Source organism: Salvelinus alpinus, chromosome 1 (assembly GCF_045679555.1).
Source record: "Salvelinus alpinus chromosome 1, SLU_Salpinus.1, whole genome shotgun sequence".
In the NCBI taxonomy this organism is placed as follows: Eukaryota; Metazoa; Chordata; class Actinopteri; order Salmoniformes; family Salmonidae; genus Salvelinus; species Salvelinus alpinus.
Genome location: NC_092086.1, coordinates 24,026,389 through 24,043,035, shown reverse-complemented (window position 1 = coordinate 24,043,035; position 16,647 = coordinate 24,026,389). Strand labels below are relative to the sequence as shown.

General features: G+C 50.4%; 1 protein-coding gene across 1 annotated transcript in view; it reads left to right on the top strand.

Annotated features, from left to right (window-relative positions):
* LOC139559022 (ubiquitin carboxyl-terminal hydrolase 22-like) overlaps window positions 1-16,647 on the top strand; it is a 75,226-nt gene that overhangs the window by 42,907 nt on the left and 15,672 nt on the right. Inside the window, exons 8-13 of the mRNA XM_071374689.1 lie at window positions 2,519-2,673; window positions 3,464-3,565; window positions 5,945-6,111; window positions 8,153-8,312; window positions 9,185-9,290; window positions 16,052-16,210. Of these exons, the coding sequence (XP_071230790.1) occupies window positions 2,519-2,673; window positions 3,464-3,565; window positions 5,945-6,111; window positions 8,153-8,312; window positions 9,185-9,290; window positions 16,052-16,210 (849 nt within the window). The remainder of the gene's footprint in view (window positions 1-2,518; window positions 2,674-3,463; window positions 3,566-5,944; window positions 6,112-8,152; window positions 8,313-9,184; window positions 9,291-16,051; window positions 16,211-16,647) is intronic.

Sequence of the window (16,647 nt, the reverse complement as noted above, 5' to 3'; positions counted from 1 at the left end):
TTAGTGCACTACGTTTGACCGGGGTCCACAGGGCTCTGGTAAGAAGTAGTGCACTACGTTTGACCGGGGTCCACAGGGCTCTGGTAAGAAGTAGTGCACTACGTTTGACCGGGGTCCACAGGGCTCTGGTAAGAAGTAGTGCACTACGTTTGACCGGGGTCCACAGGGCTCTGGTAAGAAGTAGTGCACTACGTTTGACCGGGGTCCACAGGGCTCTGGTAAGAAGTAGTGCACTGAAGGGAACGTGGTGCCGTTTGTGACGCTGGCGTAGAAATATCACAGATCCATTGGAATTTCCATTTTATTATATTTCTATGGTAATTATGGGTCTATATACAGTACTAATAAGTAAAAGGAGGTAATTGCTGTGGTTGTGATATTGTCTGAGGAGAATGGTGACAGATGAATGAGAGGGTGGTAATGCTAGGGTAATCTGTTAGGGGGTGATAGAGGTTAGAAGGTCCTTCTGAGGGGGCGGTGTCACAGTAAGGTTTTGATCTATACACACACGCTGACACCCCCCCCCCCCACACACACTGAGCCGTGTCTGTCGTTCAGTGGGGTGTCACAGTAAGGTTTTGATCTATACACACACACACTCTGACACACACACACTCTGACACACACACACTGAGCCGTGTCTGTCGTTCAGGGGGGTGTCACAGTAAGGTTTTGATCTATACACACACACACTCTGACACACACACACTCTGACACACACACACTCTGACACACACACACTGAGCCGTGTCTGTCGTTCAGGGAGGTGTCACAGTAAGGTTTTGTTCTAGACACCAACACTCTGACACACACCGACACACACACACAAATACACTGAGCCGTGTCGGTCGGCTCCTGTCACCACGCCCCCCAGACTACCACCACAGTGTTAATTAGGTCGGGGCTTTCCACAGTAGCACACTCACTGTGCATTGTACCATTAATCAAATGAACCCCTGACTCCCAGCTGTTCCTCTGGATTCCTTCACTTCCTTCATCATCCTCCTCCTCTGTGTGTCTGCCAGATTTATATTTAACTTCCTCTGTGGTGTTGTACACAGAACTCTCTCTCCTTTTCTCAGGTTCCATGGTTACCACATCAGTCAAGGCCTTTCTCAGTGCATGCCTGTTGCCATTGGACACAGAGATGATGAGCTTCTTCTAGCTAGCTCCTCTCTCATCTTATGGACACACACACACACATAACGCCCCATTTACATTTTCTGTATAAATGTTGAGGCCTATCCATCAATTGTCCCTTTTCACTCTCCTGGATCCTCCTAGTTACGAGACAAACCTTTTAATATCCACATGTGCAAGGGGTTCTATTTGGCTGTCCATGAGTTGCATGTTTCGTCACAATATTGTTTTGAACGTTTGTTTTGGACTGATGCCCGGCGTAGCATTCTTCTCAATGCGCTGATGACGATTTCATCAAAAGTGCATTACAGTGGCTTGGAAATACTATGACATTCAATAGGAGGCAAATAATCAGTAAAATAACCTTTTTGTCATCATTTTGATGTTGCCAGATTGAATTTAGATGCAGTATCACGTTAGCTAGCTAAGATTGAGGGGAGGCCACCGGATTTTAGCTAGCTAATGTTATCATTGCTAGTTATTTTTGACACACTTTTCTAGCTTATTTTATTTATTCTTATTAAACCTTTATTTAACTAGGCAAGTCAGTTAAGAACAAATTCTTATTTACAATGACGGCCTACCGGCGAACAGTGGGTTAACTGCCTTGTTCAGGGGCAGTTAACCCACTTGTTAACCCACTTACCTTGTCAGCTTGGAGATTCGATCCATCAACCTTTCGGTTACTGGCCCAACACTCTAACCACTAGGCTACATGCCGCCCCTAATGACAACGTTGCCATCTGGTTAAAGTAAATTTGACCACATGATAATGCCGGCAAAGTAGTTTCCTACTAAATATTTGACTACTTTAGCAATGTCATCTTATTTCCAGGCACAATAGTGTAATTTAGATGAAATAGTGGTTAACCCCAGTCTTTCTGAACGGACGCTATCACCACTTTATGGCACCACTATGGCGCCTGCCGGCAGAGAGCGGCTTGAGAACGTTCATAACAGTGGCATGACGCGACCGAGTGACGGAAGTGCAACCTATGAATAAATAGGTTGTCACGGCAACAGAAGAACCCAGGTATTGTTACCATGGTGTTGGAGAACAGTGGAAAGAGCAGGGGAGGTAGATGTGATGGACATTGCCACACACACACACACACAAAAAACATACTCTGTCACACACACACACACACACACACACACACACACACACACACACACACACACACACACACACCTTCCCTACGTGATAGTTCTCTAATTCTCCAATGCCAGTAGCATTGACATGGAACGACACAAGGCTCAAATCAATAGAGGAGTGGAACACAGAAAGTGCTTGTCTTCACGCTGGCCACATCAATAACGAAGTTAGACGTGCAATAAACACAAGCTGTTGTTCTGCAGGAAATATCTAGTTCTAATGCTTTTGTATTCCTTCTTTCTCTCTCGCTCTCTCCCTTCCAGCAATAGACTTATTATATGGTGGAATATATTGTTTTGTGTGTCAAGACTACATATACGACAAAGAGATGGAACAGATTGCCAAAGAAGAACAGAGGAAAGCCTGGAAATTGCAAGGTACAGTGTTGCTGGGCTCCAGCAGCTCAGGCAACGCTACTTTTCTGTGTCTGTTTTATCTCTAACTAGCTAAATTGCCATACATGTTTAATGCTTTTCGACCTGTCCCCTAATTAATGTCATTGGTTCAGAGTTTGTTTTGATATTTTAACCTGCGTGTTGTGATCGCGTTTGGTTTGGGGGGGCAAAATCAATTTATGCACGATGGCGCACGCGCACAGCCGGGTTTGGGTTCCGTGTAAATGACTGCAGTGTAAATACTGGCACAGTGTCATCAGCATAAAAGTGTAGCTCCCAGTTGTTCACTAAGGAAGCAGTATGGTTAATATACAATATGAGTAGAACATCTGGCCCTGGAATGAAGCCCTGACATATAGCTGAGGCGTGACACTGGACTTTCCTTCGGTTCAGGTTTGAAATAGACACATGATCGTATACAAATGTTCAAGGTTTGAAATTAATGTTTTAGTCAAATATATCTGTTTGGGCTTCTTGCGGTCAGTCTGCAGTCTCCATTATTTTTGTCATTATGTTCTGGCCCCCAACCATTCGCTCAAGAAATAATTGTCCCACGGGCCAAATCTAGTTAATGATCCCTGCAATAGACTTCCATCATAGCCTGGTTCCAGATCTATTTGCCAACTCTTATGGTCACCGGTGTGACAATTACCATAGGAGTTGGCAGGACAGCACAGACAGATCTGTGACCAGGCCATCTTTATCAAGGATCAGGTTGAAAATATTGATGGTTTCGTCAATGTCTCAACGATGTCTCTGTCTTTGTGACCAGGTGTAGGGGAGAAATACTCGACGTGGGAGCCTACGAAGCGAGAGCTGGAGTTACTACGGCACAATCCAAAGCGAAGGAAAATCACTACAAACTGCACCATCGGTGAGATATAGGCTGGTCCGCTCTCCGCATATCCTTATGATGTGCTAGTATGGTAGCAGGGTCGATTTCATCACCCAGACGTGTGTGTTGTCCAGGTGTCTGTGGTGTTGTCTGTATAGTCCAGGTGTCTGTGGTGTTGTCTGTGTAGTTGTCTGTGTAGTCCAGGTGTCTGTGGTGTTGTCTGTGTAGTCCAGGTGTCTGTGGTGTTGTCTGTATAGTCCAGGTGTCTGTGGTGTTGTCTGTGTAGTTGTCTGTGTAGTCCAGGTGTCTGTGGTGTTGTCTGTGTAGTCCAGGGTTACTTATGTGTTTATGTTGGGCTAGAAAGGAGTAATGAACACCACAGGGCAGCAGGCAGAAGCCCAGAGAGGGAGAGAGAGAGTGTGCTGTTCCTTTTTCAATGACAAGTTCACACAACAAGGATGGTCTCTTTCTCTCAGACGCTCTGTTTCTCAAACTCTTTGTAGATTCAAACATACTTAGGCCTCTGTGTTTCATTCTTCCTCTTCTCTCAATCTCTTTTCATCTCTGCAGTTATCTCGCTTGATTTTCTAGAGTTCATTCAGTCTTCCTACGTTGTTCTCTTCCTCCCTCTCGCTGTAATGAAACACTCGTAGAGAGGCCTACCAGCTGTCTCGGGTGTTTGGTGTGTGGAGTGGGTCGAGTCTGGAGAGTTTAACCCCCTGCCGAGAGCTCTAATTCTGGGCCAACAGGCTGGACCAGTCCCAGGCTCCACACTGGGCCTCACCTGATCTGTTCACACAGGCCTTTGTGGTGGACCACAGCTTTTATCTGCACTGGCCAAACCATGGCTAGATTACGCTAGCCCAAACCATGGCTGGATTATGCTAGCCCAAACCATGGCTGGATTACGCTAGCCCAATCCATGGCTGGATTATGCTAGCCCAAACCATGGCTAGATTACGCTAGCCCAATCCATGGCTGGATTACGCTAGCCCAAACCATGGCTGGATTACGCTAGCCCAATCCATGGCTGGATTATGCTAGCCCAAACCATGGCTAGATTACGCTAGCCCAATCCATGGCTGAATTACGCTAGCCCAAACCATGGCTGGATTACGCTAGCCCAAACCATGGCGTCATTTAGCACATTTACAGAACTGTTTATTATTTGTCTTTGTCCCTGTCAAATAAAGTAAATAAAAGTGAATGTTAGAGTGTAATGTCCTCCTCTCTGTTACAGGAGATGTGGATGTTAGAGCGTGATGTCCTCTCTGTTACAGGAGATGTGAATGTTAGAGCGTAATGTCCTCCTCTCTGTTACAGGAGATGTGAATGTTAGAGCGTAATGTCCTCTCTGTTACAGGAGATGTGAATGTTAGAGCGTAATGTCCTCCTCTCTGTTACAGGAGATGTGAATGTTAGAGTGTAATGTCCTCCTCTCTGTTACAGGAGATGTGATTGTTAGAGCGTGATGTCCTCTGTTACAGGAGATGTGAATGTTAGAGCGTGATGTCCTCTCTGTTAAAGGAGATGTGAATGTTAGAGTGTAATGTCCTCCTCTCTGTTAAAGGAGATGTGATTGTTAGAGCGTGATTTCCTCTCTGTTACAGGAGATGTGAATGTTAGAGCGTAATGTCCTCCTCTCTGTTACAGGAGATGTGAATGTTAGAGCGTAATGTCCTCCTCTCTGTTACAGGAGATGTGAATGTTAGAGCGTAATGTCCTCTCTGTTACAGGAGATGTGAATGTTAGAGCGTAATGTCCTCCGCTCTGTTACAGGAGATGTGAATGTTAGAGCGTAATGTCCTCCGCTCTGTTACAGGAGATGTGAATGTTAGAGCGTAATGTCCTCCTCTCTGTTACAGGAGATGTGAATGTTAGAGCGTGATGTCCTCTCTGTTACAGGAGATGTGAATGTTAGAGCGTAATGTCCTCTCTGTTACAGGAGATGTGAATGTTAGAGCGTAATGTCCTCTCTGTTACAGGAGATGTGAATGTTAGAGCGTAATGTCCTCTCTGTTACAGGAGATGTGAATGTTAGAGCGTAATGTCCTCTCTGTTACAGGAGATGTGAATGTTAGAGCGTAATGTCCTCCGCTCTGTTACAGGAGATGTGAATGTTAGAGCGTAATGTCCTCTCTGTTACAGGAGATGTGAATGTTAGAGCGTAATGTCCTCCTCTCTGTTACAGGAGATGTGAATGTTAGAGCGTAATGTCCTCCGCTCTGTTACAGGAGATGTGAATGTTAGAGCGTAATGTCCTCCGCTCTGTTACAGGAGATGTGAATGTTAGAGCGTAATGTCCTCTCTGTTACAGGAGATGTGAATGTTAGAGCTGTGCTTCTCTTGATTGTTTGTCCTGAAGATGGGCCTACTATTTCACATTCCCCCTCTCTCTCTCTCTAACCCCCCCGTCAGGTTTACGAGGGTTGATCAACCTGGGCAACACGTGCTTCATGAACTGCATCGTCCAGGCCCTCACCCACACCCCCCTGCTGCGCGACTTCTTCCTGTCCGACAGGCACAAGTGTGAGATGCAGTCCAACTCCTGTCTGGTGTGTGAGATGTCACAGCTCTTTCAGGAGGTAAGGCCGGAGCGGGAGAGGGTGGCAATCTGCTCCATTCCATAAAAAAATCCCCAAATTCCCAGGTTTTTCAGAAATGTTTGATGTTGGAGAATCCCAGTTCCCGGAATCAGGAGGGAATAATCAGGGAGGGAGTCCTCCAACTGCGATTTCTGGGAAAGACTGGAATGTTGCAACCCTAGGGCGGTCAAATGCAGTCTTCTAGGGGTTTGGGAGGCCAAAGGAAAACATATGAGAGAGAATTACAGCCAGTCAGACATAGAAATGGAATGACTAACCACATCAAAACAGAATGTTCTCCCAGACTAACAGACTTACTGCAGAGGGGAGTCACTGACTGGATCACTGCTTTGTGGAGCTGGAGGGAAACAACTCTGTCTGAGAGAAATTAAGGGTGAGGGTGGGGGGATTGTCTGTCTCTGTCGGTCTCGTCTGTCTCCATATTTATCTCTAAATGCTAGCCTCCTTACCAATCGTTCACAGTTCTGAATGTGTTTAGTACAGTCAGTTGGTTAGATTACATCTACTAAACTCAATGCTCCCTGAACATTATAGAACTGGTGCTCAGGTGTCTCCTCCTCACACCCCTCCACTCTGGTGTGTATATACACTGAGTGTACAGAATGTTAGACCTGCTCTTTCCATGACATAGACCAGGCTTAAACATCCTTCTTTACCCTGTCTCCTCCCCTTCAGCTACACTGATTGAAGGGGATTTAACAAGTGACATCAGTAAGGGCTCATAGACTGACCAGGTGAATCCAGGGGAAGCTGTGTCAGTGGTTACCAACTCCAGTCCTCCACTACCCCCGACAGCACACACTTTTGTTGTAGCCACAGACAAACAAACACCTGATTCAACTCATTGAGAGCCTGATGATGAGTTGACAAGTTGAATCAGGTGTTCAGATGTGACAGTGAAGGGTGAATGAACTGGTGTCTAGAGTAGACCAAGGAGAAAAGTGAAAAGCATACCCTTGGAGAATATTTGTCATGCTACAATGGGAACTAGAATAAAAGTTTCAGGACAAACTTTGTGTGCTTGCTGAGAACTATTCAGCTAGAGAGCATATCTCTGTTCTTGTCCCTAAGAGCCAGACGCTCGCACACACTTCTCTTCCCTCTCTCCCAATCACGTTGCTCGTTCCTGCTCCACGCGTTCCTCTTTCCCTTTCAACCTGGAGCATGCAGCACCATCATCAGTACCAGGAAAGAGGGGCTGTTCCTCTGACTTTGTACCCACACATAGCTCCTCTCAGCCAGGGAGGAGTTGGTCTTTGATCAGCCCGTCCCCGTCTTCCTTTTTATAGACTCTTTGGTTTGTCAGTCGCAGCGGAGGACCAAAGAGCCTGTAAGATACAAGATATAAGCTTGTTTGTGCGTGCGTGCGTTTCCTCATCTCAATCAGGCCTCAGAGGGAGAGTCAGGAGATTAAAGGTGTGTGTGTGTGTGCCGTAATAGGCAGTGTTCTGCATTCAAGCAGAGCACTCCTTTCATTATGGTGTTCTCTCCATCTCACACCCTGACCTAGACTGTCAGTCATCCAATCCCCATAGCAACCTGGAGATTCAGCAGTCTGGTTTCACACACCCTCTCTGGAAGTTCAGTAACTAGCATTTGATGTTATTTTCTACATAGGCAATCATTTTGTTTGATCTTCTGAGGATCTTCTGAACTTCCCAATACCTTTCTGATGCATTTCAGTCACTTCAAACCATACTTCCTTCAGATGTAAATACTGTCAAAGTACTGTAAACTGATTTGTAATAGACTGTCAAAGCTCCAAATAAAAAAGTCAACCATGGCCATTGACTACAACACTTTTTTCTTACATGGTGGGGGTCGTGAAATGTTTTAGAAAACAAAATGGCGTTGTGGGCCCAGAAAAGTTTGAAACAGTGTGCTAAGGTCTCAGCTGTACAAAGAAAAACATTCACTTTTCTTTTTCAGTGAAGATACAAGTTGAGTGTAGGTACATTTAACAACATGGCTGCCAGATGTTAAATCCCTGTTCTCCCTATTTCCTACTTTGTCTCCACAGTTCTACTCGGGCCACCGTTGGCCCCACATTCCCTTCCGGCTGCTGCACCTGGTGTGGACTCACGCACGTCACTTAGCGGGCTACGAGCAACAGGATGCCCACGAGTTCCTCATCGCAGCGCTGGACGTGCTGCACCGCCACTGCAAAGGAGACACCACCCGTAAGTATCGCTGTCCTGACTTATTACTTAAGTACTGTGGGAAGGTTTCACTTAACTTACTGATAAATACACTATAGTACTGTGTTCTTGTTAAAGAGACACTGAGGTTGAACTATATTGTATCTCTTCAGTGTAACAGCTATATTGTATCTCATGCAGTACAGACAGTGTGAGTGTACTGTAACTGAAGAGAGATGTTCTGATTCTTCTAGCGGAATAGAGACCAAAGTTGCTTTCATCAAGACAAAATGGATGATAAATGTTTGAGATCTACACTGTAATTGTTTGGTTAAAAAGGGAATAATCTGTTCTCCTACAGTTGAAATAGGTTATAAGAGAGAACCCATTTGTCACGTCTGTCTGCCTGCATAAATTCTGCATGCGCTGAATCTTCAGTCGTGTCAATTGAAAATCCACTTTAGCCGAGGAGACACGTCTGTGTCAAATCTACCCATAATGCAGTGTGTTGTCCACACTCAGCACCAGTGGAAATGTACTGAAGGGGAAGAGTGAAGGGAAAGTGACAATGCCACGCACCGAAGGGACCGAGAGGATTGTGGGGGGAATGACAATGTGCCCCACTGCACCGCCATGACACAGAGGGAGGGACCTGGCAGTAAGGAGGCCTCTGATTCGCCAGAATTGTAGAAGGAGTTTAGAGGTGCTAGACAGGCTTCACTGCAGTGGAGAGTGAGCGGGGGGTGGGGGGTGTGACAGAGAGCGGGGGGGACAGAAGGGGAGGGGGGAGGGGGTGACAGAGAGCGAGACGGGGGGGCGAGAGTGAGTGAAAGAGTCCTTTTAAAAGTGCAAAGGTGTCCACTGTGTTGATGTGTGCTCGCTCTCCATCTCTCTCTCTGTGTTCTGTTACCTAGGAGATGACAACGGGAAGAAGGCCAACAATCCAAACCACTGTAGCTGCATCATTGACCAAATTTTCACTGGCGGCCTCCAATCAGACGTCACCTGTCAAGTCTGCCAGTAAGTGTGTGTGTGCGTGAGCGCCTCATCCCATCTTTTTTCCACTAGCCAACATCCCCCATGTTCAAAATCTGGGTGTGGAGGGTGAGAGAGTGTAGAAGAAAGTAAAGGTTGTATGTGTCAAGACTGCTAAAATACTCACGTTTGAAATTTTGACATCCTCTCAAAGGACTTCCTACATCGCCAAGAGGCAAGCACTCCCTTCCTCTGATCACACCTCCCATCCTCCTTCTCCCTCTGCATCCTCCTCCATCTTACCCCCTCCTCCCTCACCCTTCCACCTCTGATTTCACCTCCCATCCTCCTTCTCCCTCTGCATCCTCCTCCATCTTACCCCCTCCTCCCTCACCCTTCCCCTCTGATCTCACCTCCCATCCTCCTTCTCCCTCTGCATCCTCCTCCATCTTACCCCCTCCTCCCTCACCCTTCCCCCTCTGATCTCTCCTTCCATCCTCCTTCTCCCTCTGCATCCTCCTCCATCTTACCCCCTCCTCCCTCACCCTTCCCCCTCTGCTCTCACCTCCCATCCTCCTTCTCCCTCTGCATCCTCCTCCATCTTACCCCCTCCTCCCCCACCCTTCCCCCTCTGCTCTCACCTCCCATCCTCCTTCTCCCTCTGCTCTCACCTCCCATCCTCCTTCTCTCTCTGCATCCTCCTCCATCTTACCCCCTCCTCCCTCACCCTTCCCCCTCTGCTCTCACCTCCCATCCTCCTTCTCCCTCTGCATCCTCCTCCATCTTACCCCCTCCTCCCTCACCCTTCCCCCTCTGATCTCACCTCCCATCCTCCTTCTCCCTCTGCATCCTCCTCCATCTTACCCCCTCCTCCCTCACCTTTCCCCCTCTGCTCTCACCTCCCATCCTCCTTCCCCCTCTGCTCTCACCTCCCATCCTCCTTCTCTCTCTGCATCCTCCTCCATCTTACCCCCTCCTCCCTCACCCTTCCCCCTCTGATCTCACCTCCCATCCTCCTTCTCCCTCTGCATCCTCCTCCATCTTACCCCCTCCTCCCTCACCCTTCCCCCTCTGATCTCACCTCCCATCCTCCTTCTCCCTCTGCATCCTCCTCCATCTTACCCCCTCCTCCCTCACCCTTCCCCCTCTGCTCTCACCTCCCATCCTCCTTCTCCCTCTGCATCCTCCTCCATCTTACCCCCTCCTCCCTCACCCTTCCCCCTCTGATCTCACCTCCCATCCTCCTTCTCCCTCTGCATCCTCCTCCATCTTACCCCCTCCTCCCTCACCCTTCCCCCTCTGCTCTCACCTCCCATCCTCCTTCTCCCTCTGCATCCTCCTCCATCTTACCCCTTCCCCCTCTGATCTCACCTCCCATCCTCCTTCTCCCTCTGCATCCTCCTCCATCTTACCCCCTCCTCCCTCACCCTTCCCCCTCTGCTCTCACCTCCCATCCTCCTTCTCCCTCTGCATCCTCCTCCATCTTACCCCCTCCTCCCTCACCCTTCCCCCTCTGCTCTCACCTCCCATCCTCCTTCTCCCTCTGCATCCTCCTCCATCTTACCCCCTCCTCCCTCACCCTTCCCCCTCTGATCTCATCTACCTCCCTCCATCCTTTTTCCCCAACACTACCCTGATTTATCAGTCTGGAGTGACCCTTTTCTAACCTGCTCTCATCTTTACCAGTCTCCCGACACTGCCCCTTCACTGCACTCCTCTCATATTTAAGTCATGTCCTCCCCTCCTGGTGAAGCTGCTGTTGGGAGGAGGTTCTCTAGATGCTGGGCTGTCCTGTCACATTTACACAGAGTTCACTGTACTCTAGTGCACACGACTGCACACTATTGCACTTTACTGCACTCTACACAGTGCAACACGGCTAGCCGGGCTCAGCCTCACCTGGCCACACACAACACAGAAGCTAGCTCCAGAATACCTGGCCGTAGGGCTAGCTCCAGAATACCTGGCCGTAGGGCTAGCTCCAGAATACCTGGCCGTAGGACTAGCTCCAGTATACCTGGCCGTAGGACTAGCTCCAGTATACCTGGCCGTAGGGCTAGCTCCAGTATACCTGGCCGTAGGGCTAGCTCCAGAATACCTCGCCGTAGGGCTAGCTCCAGAATACCTGGCCGTAGGGCTAGCTCCAGAATACCTGGCCGTAGGGCTAGCTCCAGAATACCTGGCCGTAGGACTAGCTCCAGTATACCTGGCCGTAGGACTAGCTCCAGTATACCTGGCCGTAGGGCTAGCTCCAGTATACCTGGCCGTAGGGCTAGCTCCAGAATACCTGGCCGTAGGACTAGCTCCAGTATACCTGGCCGTAGGACTAGCTCCAGTATACCTGGCCGTAGGGCTAGCTCCAGTATACCTGGCCGTAGGGCTAGCTCCAGAATACCTCGCCGTAGGGCTAGCTCCAGAATACCTCGCCGTAGGGCTAGCTCCAGAATACCTGGCCGTAGGGCTAGCTCCAGAATACCTGGCCGTAGGGCTAGCTCCAGAATACCTGGCCGTAGGGCTAGCTCCAGAATACCTGGCCGTAGGACTAGCTCCAGAATACCTGGCCGTAGGGCTAGCTCCAGAATACCTGGCCGTAGGGCTAGCTCCAGTATACCTGGCCGTAGGGCTAGCTCCGGAATACCTCGCCGTAGGGCTAGCTCCAGAATACCTCGCCGTAGGGCTAGCTCCAGAATACCTGGCCGTAGGGCTAGCTCCAGAATACCTGGCCGTAGGGCTAGCTCCAGAATACCTGGCCGTAGGGCTAGCTCCAGAATACCTGGCCGTAGGACTAGCTCCAGAATACCTGGCCGTAGGGCTAGCTCCAGAATACCTGGCCGTAGGGCTAGCTCCAGTATACCTGGCCGTAGGGCTAGCTCCGGAATACCTCGCCGTAGGGCTAGCTCCGGAATACCTGGCCGTAGGGCTAGCTCCGGTATACCTGGCCGTAGGGCTAGCTCCAGAATACCTCGCCGTAGGGCTAGCTCCAGAATACCTGGCCGTAGGACTAGCTCCAGTATACCTGGCCGTAGGGCTAGCTCCAGAATACCTGGCCGTAGGGCTAGCTCCAGGATACCTGGCCGTAGGGCTAGCTCCAGAATACCTGGCCGTAGGGCTAGCTCCAGAATACCTGGCCGTAGGACTAGCTCCAGAATACCTGGCCGTAGGACTAGCTCCAGAATACCTGGCCGTAGGGCTAGCTCCAGTATACCTGGCCGTAGGGCTAGCTCCAGTATACCTGGCCGTAGGGCTAGCTCCAGTATACCTCGCCGTAGGGCTAGCTCCAGTATACCTGGCCGTAGGGCTAGCTCCAGTATACCTGGCCGTAGGGCTAGCTCCAGTGTACTTGGCCGTAGGGCTAGCTCCAGTATACCTGGCCGTAGGGCTAGCTCCAGTATACCTGGCCGTAGGGCTAGCTCCAGTATACCTGGCCGTAGGGCTAGCTCCAGAATACCTGGCCGTAGGGCTAGCTCCAGAATACCTGGCCGTAGGGCTAGCTCCAGAATACCTCGCCGTAGGACTAGCTCCAGAATACCTCGCCGTAGGACTAGCTCCAGAATACCTGGCCGTAGGGCTAGCTCCAGTATACCTGGCCGTAGGGCTAGCTCCATAATACCTGGCCATAGGGCTAGCTCCAGTATACCTGGCCGTAGGGCTAGCTCCGGAATACCTCGCCGTAGGGCTAGCTCCGGAATACCTGGCCGTAGGGCTAGCTCCGGTATACCTGGCCGTAGGGCTAGCTCCGGAATACCTCGCCGTAGGGCTAGCTCCAGAATACCTGGCCGTAGGACTAGCTCCAGTATACCTGGCCGTAGGGCTAGCTCCAGAATACCTGGCCGTAGGGCTAGCTCCAGAATACCTGGCCGTAGGGCTAGCTCCAGGATACCTGGCCGTAGGGCTAGCTCCAGAATACCTGGCCGTAGGGCTAGCTCCAGAATACCTGGCCGTAGGACTAGCTCCAGAATACCTGGCCGTAGGACTAGCTCCAGAATACCTGGCCGTAGGGCTAGCTCCAGTATACCTGGCCGTAGGGCTAGCTCCAGTATACCTGGCCGTAGGGCTAGCTCCAGTATACCTCGCCGTAGGGCTAGCTCCAGTATACCTGGCCGTAGGGCTAGCTCCAGTGTACTTGGCCGTAGGGCTAGCTCCAGTATACCTGGCCGTAGGGCTAGCTCCAGTATACCTGGCCGTAGGGCTAGCTCCAGTATACCTGGCCGTAGGGCTAGCTCCAGAATACCTGGCCGTAGGGCTAGCTCCAGAATACCTGGCCGTAGGGCTAGCTCCAGAATACCTCGCCGTAGGACTAGCTCCAGAATACCTCGCCGTAGGACTAGCTCCAGAATACCTGGCCGTAGGGCTAGCTCCAGTATACCTGGCCGTAGGGCTAGCTCCATAATACCTGGCCATAGGGCTAGCTCCAGTATACCTGGCCGTAGGGCTAGCTCCAGTATACCTGGCCGTAGGACTAGCTCCAGTATACCTGGCCGTAGGACTAGCTCCAGTATACCTGGCCGTAGGGCTAGCTCCAGTATACCTGGCCGTAGGGCTAGCTCCAGTATACCTGGCCGTAGGGCTAGCTCCAGAATACCTCGCCGTAGGGCTAGCTCCGGTATACCTGGCCGTAGGACTAGCTCCAGGATTTTTAAAATTTATTTTACCTTTATTTAACTAGGCAAGTCAGTTAAGAATACATTCTTATTTTCAATGCTGGCCTAGGAACAGTGGGTTAACTGCCTTGTTCAGGGGCAGAAAGACATATTCGATCTTGCAACCTTTCGGTTTCTAGTCCTAACACCCTAACCTCTAGGCTACCTGTCGTTTACCAGGAGACTGTAGGGTTAGCTCTTTAGCTACAGTACTTCTTCACTATGTCTACTTGTAGCTTGTGCTCGTAGCTTGTGCTCATGGCTTGGGAACTACATGATTAGATGCTATACCTAAATAAAGGCTAACTTCCCAAACCACAATCAAACCCTCCGATGGTGGTATTAGCCCCCTACTGGAGGGAGACGGTGGTAATAGCCCCCTACTGGAGGGAGACGGTGGTAATAGCCCCCTACTGGAGGGAGACGGTGGTAATAGCCCCCTACTGGAGGGAGACGGTGGTAATAGCCCCCTACTGGAGGGAGACGGTGGTAATAGCCCCCTACTGGAGGGAGACGGTGGTAATAGCCCCCTACTGGAGGGAGACGGTGGTAATAGCCCCCTACTGGAGGGAGACGGTGGTAATAGCCCCCTACTGGAGGGAGACGGTGGTAATAGCCCCCTACTGGAGGGAGACGGTGGTAATAGCCCCCTACTGGAGGGAGACGGTGGTAATAGCCCCCTACTGGAGGGAGACGGTGGTAATAGCCCCCTACTGGACGGAGACGGTGGTAATAGCCCCCTACTGGAGGGAGACGGTGGTAATAGTCCCCTACTGGAGGGAGACGGTGGTAATAGCCCCCTACTGGAGGGAGACGGTGGTAATAGCCCCCTACCGGACGGAGACGGTGGTAATAGCCCCCTACCGGACGGAGACGGTGGTAATAGCCCCCTACCGGACGGAGACGGTGGTAATAGCCCCCTACCGGACGTAGACGGTGGTAATAGCCCCCTACAGGAGGGAGACGGTGGTAATAGCCCCCTACTGGAGGGAGACGGTGGTAATAGCCCCCTACTGGACGGAGACGGTGGTAATAGCACCCTACTGGACGGAGACGGTGGTAATAGCCCCCTACTGGACGGAGACGGTGGAAATAGCCCCCTACTGGACGGAGACGGTGGTAATAGCCCCCTACTGGAGGGAGACGGTGGTAATAGCCCCCTACTGGACGGAGACGGTGGTAATAGCCCCCTACTGGACGGAGACGGTGGTAATAGCCCCCTACTGGACGGAGACGGTGGTAATAGCCCCCTACTGGACGGAGACGGTGGTAATAGCCCCCTACTGGACGGAGACGGTGGTAATAGCACCCTACTGGAGGGAGACGGTGGTAATAGCCCCCTACTGGAGGGAGACGGTGGTAATAGTCCCCTACCGGACGGAGACGGTGGTAATAGCCCCCTACTGGAGGGAGACGGTGGTAATAGTCCCCTACTGGAGGGAGACTGTGGTAATAGCCCCTTACTGGAGGGAGACGGTGGTAATAGCCCCCTACTGGAGGGAGACGGTGGTAATAGCCCCCTACTGGAGGGAGACGGTGGTAATAGCCCCCTACTGGAGGGAGACGGTGGTAATAGCCCCCTACTGGAGGGAGACGGTGGTAATAGCCCCCTACTGGACGGAGACGGTGGAAATAGCCCCCTACTGGAGGGAGACGGTGGTAATAGCCCCCTACTGGAGGGAGACGGTGGTAATAGCCCCCTACTGGAGGGAGACGGTGGTAATAGCCCCCTACTGGAGGGAGACGGTGGTAATAGCCCCCTACTGGACGGAGACGGTGGTAATAGCACCCTACTGGAGGGAGACGGTGGTAATAGCCCCCTACTGGACTGTGTGTGTGTGTGTGCCACCTATATATTCTCTGATCCTCAGCTAAAACTACATTCTCAAAGCATAGCATTACAAATACCTAATATGTAAAACCTCCTATCTTTGTAACACTCGATTGAATTGCAAATTGGTGCGCTTGGCTGAACAGAATGTATGTGTACACACACACACACACACACACACACACACACAGAGTGTGGATATAAGCTTATACACCATGACCATCTATCACCCTTTGCCCATGACTACTAACAACACACACCAGTCTTTATTACCTCCATAACTCACCCATACACACATGATGTATCTCATTGGCTGTCTCCCCTCCCCTCTCTAGCGGTGTGTCCACCACAATAGACCCATTCTGGGACATCAGTCTGGACCTGCCGGGCTCGTCCACTCCCTTCTGGCCCCTTAGCCCCGGGGGAGACGGCTCAACGGTCAACGGAGAGAGCCACCTTTCAGGGGCCACCACGCTCACAGACTGTCTACGCAGGTAGAGCACACTAGACGTCTGTCCGTCCCCAGGTCTTTCACCATGTCTGTCCCTCTCTCCTCTTCATATGGCCTACCATAAACATAGTAGGCTCTCTCTCAATTTCACTTTAAGGGGCTTTATTGGCATGGGATACATGTTTACATTGCCAAAGAAAGTGAAATAGATTTTAAGCAATAAAACATGACACTTACAAAAGTTCCAAAATAATTAAGACATTTCAAATGATATGTCTATACACTGGTTGCCCTTTTCTTGTGGCAACAGGTCACACATCTTGCTGCTGTGATGCACACTGTGGTATTTCACCCAGTAGATATGGGAGTTAATCAACATTGGAATTGTTTTTTGAATTCTCTGTCTGTAATTTAATGAATGTCAATTTGCTCTTTATCTTCCATCTCCTCTGTTACCTGTCCTTCCTTCCTTCCTCTCTC